The sequence below is a fragment of the Cajanus cajan genome, chromosome 8 (genome assembly GCF_000230855.2).
Source record: "Cajanus cajan strain Asha chromosome 8, NIPB_CcT2T_4, whole genome shotgun sequence".
Taxonomy (NCBI): Eukaryota; Viridiplantae; Streptophyta; class Magnoliopsida; order Fabales; family Fabaceae; genus Cajanus; species Cajanus cajan.
The window spans coordinates 16,063,285-16,071,344 of NC_138524.1; the positions used below are offsets into that span (position 1 = coordinate 16,063,285).

Consider the following 8,060-nt stretch of genomic DNA (forward strand, 5'->3'; position numbering starts at 1 on the left):
ACTTAAAAAATAAATTGTTTTTTTAATGATAATTTTTTAGAATATAAATTTAGAATTTGTATGAGTACAATTTTAAAAGTACTTTTTGAATGTTACTCTAAAAAATAATAAAACTATCTATTTGGATGATTACTCAAAATAATTATTTACTCTTTAATTTGCGGTGTGATAAACTTTTGGGTACATCAATATTAAAAAGAAAAAAACTTTTGGGGTACATTGTTATCCTCCAAGGCCCAAACCCAACATTTTGAATGGTTTGCCAACGGTCAAATATTCCGAAACATCCAAAACTGGACGATCCCATCCGTACATCGAAACTCGCTCCTATCATCCAACGGCGTTAGTTTAACGTGGACAGCGAATCAGAAACACAAAGCTCAAACGTCGTCGTTTCGCACTCAGCTTCTTCTTCTTCGTTTTCACGCGCCATGTTCTCCGATTTCAACCCAACGATGCTCTCTGGAGTTCCTTAAATTCGCTTTAACAAGCAAACGCTCACACTTGAAGCGTTTTTCGCAGAGTTCTTGAGAACGATGGAAGCTTCTAAGAAGAAAGGGATTGCGATCAAGAAGAAGACCATCGATCACTGGGCTTTTCTGGTGATTTTTCAATCACTTGTTCTGTTTGTTCATTTTCGTCAGCATTTTTAGGGTTGTGATCGTGCAATTTCTTGATAGTTTTTTTTGTGATGTTGCCTTGCGGGCGTTTCTTGATCATGCTGGTTCTGATCACTCAGGAAAAGCATTTTCAGTTTGTGGAACGTTTTGTCGAAAATCGTAGATTTTAGATTTTGAATTCCATAATCATGCGTTGTTGTTGTTATTTTTAAGGCATCGTATGTTAGATTTGTGGTGTTTTTTCAGTTACTATTGTGCTTTCAATTTGTATCTCTCTGTTCGTTGCTGTTAGTTCTGTTGTGGTATTCTGAGTTGTGTATTGATTTGTGATTGTCTTTTTTGGTGTGTTGCAATTGCATGACATTCAGGAGCATATTGAAGCACCTATGTGGGTGGATTTGATTCTTGAAGCTAAATCTGGCGGTGTTGACACGTGAGTTTTTCTATTGGATTTTCAGTGTTCTATTTAGTGTTTTATGGAATTATGTTTGTTGTTTGAACTTTTAGTTTTTGTTATGTTGCAGAGGTGATGATGATTGGTTCAACACAAGTCACCCGTAAGGAACCTGTGGGAAATTTTTTGGGGGTTTTGATATTTGGCTTGGGATTGTTTTGTCAATGGTGTTTGTTTGCTTACGCGACAAATCATTTTCAGGTTCCACCAGATGTCTGCTCGAGAGTTAAAATCTAAGTTTTCTCAGACTGGTGAGGAGATGTTGACATCAGGAGTTGATTTGCAGGGAGTAAATTCGCCAGAGCTTCCTTCTTCTGTCTCGAGATCAAGGGGCAAACACTACAACAGCAAGAAGTGGGAAGGTGTTGATCTGAATAATTTGTTAGATAAACAGAAGGGTATGAGTAGGAGAGGCTTCCAACAAGGTTCCGGCTTTGGTCTGGAAGTGAAACCCAAATCAAAATTAGATGTTAACAGGCCAAAAGGATTGTTGAGTGGGAAGTCGGGGTTGGTTTTTGAGCGTAATGCCAGAGGAAAAACTGAGTTCATGGCCAGTTGCAGCAATTCAGTCAGTTCAAGTTCTGATCAGAAGACAAGTAGAAGCACTACAAGGAGCACAATTACATCTGATATCACTCAGAAGTATAGGGAGGTATCTAGCCAACCATGTGATCAGAAAATCAGTTCATTAGTCATGAGGGTTACTCGTGGGAAAAGTTGTGTTACGAGAAAAGTATCGGGCATTCAGCCACAGAAGAAATGTTTGGAGGTGTCTAGTCAACCATGTGATCAAAAAAGTAGAAGTTCATCCATTATTAGCACAAGGAGAAGTTATATTTTAGGAAAAGCTTCAAATGTGGAGATTGATAGTGATGGCATGCAATCAAGGGGCCGTAAATCATCTACTGGGAAATCTAGTGTTGGGTCATGTTCAAACCCTGGTTATGAAGTTAAGTTTGTATCAAGGCAGCAGAGAGAGAAAATCACAGATGAGAAAGGTGAGGTTGCAATGAATCTTGCAGTTAACAATCGAAGCAAGCCAGGTGAAATATCAAAGACATCTGCAAAATTTGGTAACAGAAAGGAAAGTAATATTACTTTTGGAAAGCCAGCATACCATCGAACTGCCAAGTCATTGGTGAGAAGCTGCACTGTCCATAGACGTGTATTTCTCTTATGTAGCAATCTGTCCTATATGAAGCACGAATTAATTGAGTATTAAGAATTTTTTTCACCAAATGTTTGTCAACTGCATCAAATTTAATTTTTTGAGTGCATCACTTTTGTGAAATTAAGTTGTCTAGCTACATATCACAATATATTTTTTAGCTATCCTCAAATTTGTTATAATTCATGACCATTTAGAGTATATGTTTATCAAGGATTGTGGATTTACATTTTGCAGGTCCAATACCCGTCTACAAGTTCAAAGGCTTTGTTACAACACACAGTCAATAAAGAAAACATTTGTACTGGTGGTGCTAAGGAGAAACTAAGAAATAGCAAGGTTAATAGTTTGACGAGCAAGGGAAAAGAGATTACTACAAGGAATGTGACAGCGAATCAGAAATGCATTTCAAGAGGTGTTTCACAGAAGGGTGACACAACAGGATCAACTGCTTTGACAAAAGTGGTATTGTAGTCAATTGATTTGGTTGTTGGCAATTTTATTTATTTATTTATTTATCAAAAAATCTTATTTCATACTTCTGTCGGACTTTTAATATAACATTCATTATTATCAAAGAATCTTATCGAATGCGGTAAAAATATAAATACTCGCTTTAGTTAAAACTTAAATGTTATTGTCAAGGTCCAATTCTCCTAAAAACTTCAGCAGTCAGGTGAAAATTCAAGAATGACTTTTATATTTAGCTAATATAACATGAGTGTTAATGTTTCTTCACAGAGACTAGCCTCTTTTGAGCTTTTTTCATGTCAGGTTTTCTAACCAAATATTAATTTGTTCATCTCTTTATTTACTAGTTCTGTTTTTCTTTTGGAGGGATGAAATTTTATAATTATTGCACTGGACATATACTCCTGTTATCATCCTGTATTGGTATTAAAACTTTCCTATAGTCTCAGTTTATGCCTATCTTGTGCTTGAATTGCACTTCGGTTTTCTAAAAGTGCTATTGATTTCTTCACTTTCCATTTTATGTTTTTGTTCAAGTGCTCTTTGGCAAACCTTCCAAGTCTAATTATGCAAATTCGTTATTTCAGGGAAGATGCACCTATCAACGTGACACAAAGAATCCAATTAATCCAGCCAGAAGGATTTACGCACGTTAGAGGGGGAGTACAACGTGCTCATTCTATCTTTTCTTTTAGGTACTAAAAGCTTTTCGGAAAGTAGCCCCATTTCAAAATATGGCCACGTCACATGTCTCAGTGAATCCTTACGTTAGTTTGTTCTAGCTCTGGTATATAGCGTGATTGAGTCTAGCATGGTTATGACGCCATCCTGCAATTTTGGTGATAAATTTTAGTTGCTATTCTAACAGAAATATACCTTTGCTATACCTTTTCATCATTCTGAGATCCATATTCGTAAATTCACGTTCATTATACGTAAATTGATATAAGGAAAATTATGCATTGTTAATAAATAGACACTCATTACCAAAATCATCGCACAAACAGCTATTGGATTATTACATAGTTACTACCGCTCCTCCATTTTTGACCCTCAATATATTGTTAATAAATAAGGGATGCCACTCCCCAAATATAATGGATTCTAATCTGATAATCAATCTTCCATTCCCCAAGATCTGTTTCATTCTGAAGTGTTAGTGAGAAACATTTCTGATAATTCCTTCAGAACTGGGAAGTTATAGTCTCACCAGAGCAGAGAAGCAATACGACTATACGAGTGCTGTCATCTTTACTTATTTGGGATGTTACATGCTTCTATTTGATGTTTTAAGAGTTTTATGCTCTGTAATATGTCTTTTTGTAGTTTTATTGGGCCTCAGCGTCCTTTCTTTCTCACAAAAAACGTCATACCCCACTAACAGCCCAGCCAAATATTAAGACGAATATTATTTGTGTGTAAACATTTCATATACATTTCTTTGAAGGGATACGATATTACTTTGCTCTTTCAAAAAAATTAATGTTATATTAGCTATTATTATATATAGGACATCTTTGCATAAATCATTAAATTTTATCCTATTTAATGTTATATTAGGGCATTATTGTATATAGGTTAGTATTATTTAATGAAAGATCTTACATTACGTCGGTATGTCAGTACATTACATAGTATTAAAATATCACTAGATCTTATATTATGAAGAGCGTGTTTGGATTATCATTTAAAATGATGTGAACGGGAATTCTCATTTCAAAGCAGAAAAATGAGAAATAACATTTTGTTACTTTCACGTTCAATGGCCGTTTAAGACTTTTTCACGATAAACCAAACACACTGTAAATCTTATCATGAGTACGAAAGCTTTCCAAGTTGGTAGGCCATCCTATATCACTAGCCTTATTTTTTCGGTTGGTATCTGTTGTGTTTGTTGCGTTTAAAGGCAAATGGATTTTATCTTAGTAGTAATAATGGATAAAATTTAGTAGAAATTATCAACTTATTATTGATTTTTAGCAGTTTAAAAAAATAGAAATTTTATTGGAGAGAATAATGATAAGAACAAACATTAAAGAAATTGTTATTAAAATTCAAAAAGATAAAAGTTCTAAAATGTGATTTATTATTCTTAATTCTTAAAGATAAAATTTATAAATTAATAAGTAATGTCATTAATTTTATTTATGAAATTATTGACAATACTATGATTTCAAGAAGCTAACAGTTTTTATCTTGAGAAAAATTCTAATTGATCATAAGAGTTTTATTATAAAAATAAAATATAAGTGCACAGAAAAGAATTAAATAATTAATTCAATTGGTAATTAAGAAAATAGCTTGATCATGTCAATTTTCAAGATTCAATTAGTTTAGGTTTCTCTTAATTAAAAGAGTTTGATTATACACTTCTAATTAATTGTGATAAGAAATAATACTCTAAAATAATTTGATAATTAACATAAACAATTCATGAATTCATCATTGCGAGTTCACAAGGAACAATTGCATCACAATCCTAAAATGAGAGAACTTGTCACACATGCAGCTAGAACCCATTAAACAAAGGAAAAAAAATTAACCATGTTAGAAAAATTTCTTTTTCGAGGATTTGACCTTTAACCTCTTACAGAACTTCAATAGCAAATAAAAAAGAAAAGAAAACTAGAACTAATAACAAGAGAAAACTAGATGAAAACTGGATTAAAAAAATAATTTGTTTTGGATATCCCTATTTATAGTCACAAATCTGGATAAAATTTTAAGTATGGTCGTACATATCAACAAGCATAATCGTGCTTAATAAGCTAAGTGTGCTTCATTAAAACATGAAGCATAGGCATGCTATATCAATAGTGAAAGTGTATTTTGTTGTTCAAGAGCACTTTGAAGGAAGCCTGACCTTGCATATTAGTAAGCTTGGTCATGCTTTGTAACATGGTCGTGCATTTAGGCATGCTTCTCTTGAAGCATACTTTCATAATTATTCCATTTTATTCCTTAATTGCATTGATATCATTCTTTTTCTTTTGTATTTTTCTATTTGTTGCATACGTAATAAAAGAAGTAAAATAGTAAAAAAACTTAACATTAAATTAAGGTAAAATAACAATAAGTCAGGTTATTTGCACAACATCTTGATAGTTTAAGAACCTCCCCACACTTGAACTTTGTTTGTTCTCAAGCAAAAAGAAAGATAAATTACGACTAATTTGAAGGAAAAAAAAGTTATTTTCAATCATCAAGAATTTGTTATGTTCAATTTCAAATTTATATGAATTCATGGTTAATGAACATAGTCTAAAGGATTGTCAAATATCATAACTATTTTAGAGGTTTCCAACTACAAAGATTTGTTGAGTTAATTTATTGTGCATTGGGTTAAAGAGTTGATTCAATTTTATTTTCTATGTTTCTTAAGTTCTCTACTAAGAAGTAGGGGTGCCAAAATAGGATAGGCCGATTATTTAGACTCGACCCGCTAGTGGCCTGCAAAAAATGGGTCGGGTTAGGCTAGCTCGCTAATTAAAAACCAGCTGAAAATCTTGGTCCGTCTTGCTTAAAGATGGTCTGGCAGACCGATGGGCCCAACTTGCATAAAAAAATTTGGAAAAATGAGGTTTTACAAAATCTAAATCAGTTCAAGCTCCTAAAATTGAAAATGCATAGTGTATGTTTGCTCAACAAATTCATATTACAAACTTACAAATTACAACTTACAAGCAAATCAAATACAAATTAGAAATTACTAATAGTGCTTCACAAATCAAGCACAAACACAATTATTGAATGTAACCCCTCTCTTGGTCTTGGACCAATACTGAGTGTAAGGTTTGGGCACCCCAATATACAAGGAGACTCCTATTATACATTAAAAAAAAGTTGGTGGGCCAACAGGCCATCCTGTCCCACTCCATCATTTGGCCCAATGGGTTGACGGGCTAGGTGGGTTTGTGGGCCATAATGATTGGCCTGATCTGCCATTTTTTGGCGGGCTAGCAAGTCGGTTCACGAGTTGCGACCCGTTTTGTCATCCCTACTAAGAAAACACTAACCTGCCCACCATGCTTGGGTCTTTCACTTAAATGCTTTGTACTTGCCACACAAAATCTTAAAGGATTATTAATTAGGAGCTTTTGTGGCTAAGCATTCCCCCAATAATTTTTTTTAAAGATACTAAAAATCATTCTAATAACCTATGGCTTCAAATGGGTGTTTAGCCAATTTTTTTTCTTCTAATTTATAATTTTTTAATATATTTTTTAGGCACTCTAAAATAAAAAATTCTCCAGTAATTAAGTGTAGTGAGTGTTAATGAGAACTTAATTTTAACATATATTTTAACTAAACCAATAATCTTACTCAAATGCTTTTATTTCAAGATTCAGTGATGTGGTGTGTGTAGGATTTAAAAAAAGAAGGTTTTAAAAATCATAGCCCTTATAGATAACATTAATTAAATTGAGATTTATTTTCATTATTTTTTTATAACAATTTCTTAAGAACTAGGAATGAAGTTAGAGGAAAAACACATAGAAGGGGGGGTTAAATATATGTGTGTGAAGGTTTAAAGAAATCTTTTCGCATAAAAGGATTTTTCATGTTTCATACTAACATTTTCAAACTCAAGATGCATCTCACGTTTACTTTTAATATAACATTTAAAAGAGTTTTGCGTCTGCAAGTTTTATCGTCTGCACGAGAGTGTTTCTTGCAATAATAAGTTAAACAAGAGATGTTTTCCATCTGAAAGCTGTTGTAGTGTGAAATAAGCAGTGAGAAAGATTTTCAGTATGAAATACCAAATAAATAATTTGCGTCTAAGAAGTGTAAAATAGTGCAAAGAGTTTTATATTCATTCGCTCAGACTAAGCTACTTCCAGTCTCCTTCAATTGAAGGGTTCCACTAGATTTTTAATTATGTACAAGTATTATCACCACTTCTGGTTTACCGAGTATTATCGACCAGTTCTGGCCCGCCAACTTCACTCTTTAGCACTAGTGTTCTTTGTTCAGGCTCTTCAAGCTCTTAGTGAGTATTCTCAACCACTCCTAGTTCCCGAGTATTATCAACCACTCCTGGTTCGCCAACTTCACTCATTGGCGCTAGTATTCTTTGTTCAACCTCTTCAGCCTCTTAGTGAGGATTATCGACCACTCCTGGCCCGCTAACTTCACTCATTAGTGCTAGTATTCTTTGTTCAGCCTCTTCAAGATCTCAATGAGGATTCTTTGACAAGCCTCTCCAGGCTTATACAAGTATTCTTTCCCTAGCCTCTTCAGGCTTTACAAATGATAAATAATTTGTTTTGAGTATGTGGTTTACTCTCACAGAGATGATACAAAGATTTACTACACTCACTAAGGTTTATGTTCCTATGTTACA

At 33.6% G+C, this 8,060-nt stretch overlaps 1 protein-coding gene across 1 annotated transcript; it reads left to right on the forward strand.

Moving 5' to 3' along the window:
- Positions 1-222: 222 nt before the first annotated feature.
- Positions 223-3,632, forward strand: LOC109791764 (uncharacterized). The gene is made up of 6 exons (XM_020351113.3): positions 223-602; positions 989-1,053; positions 1,145-1,177; positions 1,276-2,212; positions 2,480-2,707; positions 3,301-3,632. The coding sequence occupies exons 1-6, from the start codon at positions 537-539 to the stop codon at positions 3,367-3,369; spliced, it is 1,398 nt and encodes a 465-aa protein (XP_020206702.1). The 5' UTR covers positions 223-536; the 3' UTR covers positions 3,370-3,632.
- Positions 3,633-8,060: the final 4,428 nt, after the last annotated feature.

Excerpts from the sequence above, each read along its gene's own strand:
- LOC109791764 (XM_020351113.3), top strand. The coding sequence starts at position 537 with ATGGAAGCTTCTAAGAAGAAAGGGATTGCGATCAAGAAGAAGACCATC. Across the intron at positions 603-988 it reads TCGATCACTGGGCTTTTCTG|GAGCATATTGAAGCACCTAT; the intron begins GTGATTTTTCAA and ends CATGACATTCAG. Across the intron at positions 2,213-2,479 it reads ATCGAACTGCCAAGTCATTG|GTCCAATACCCGTCTACAAG; the intron begins GTGAGAAGCTGC and ends TACATTTTGCAG.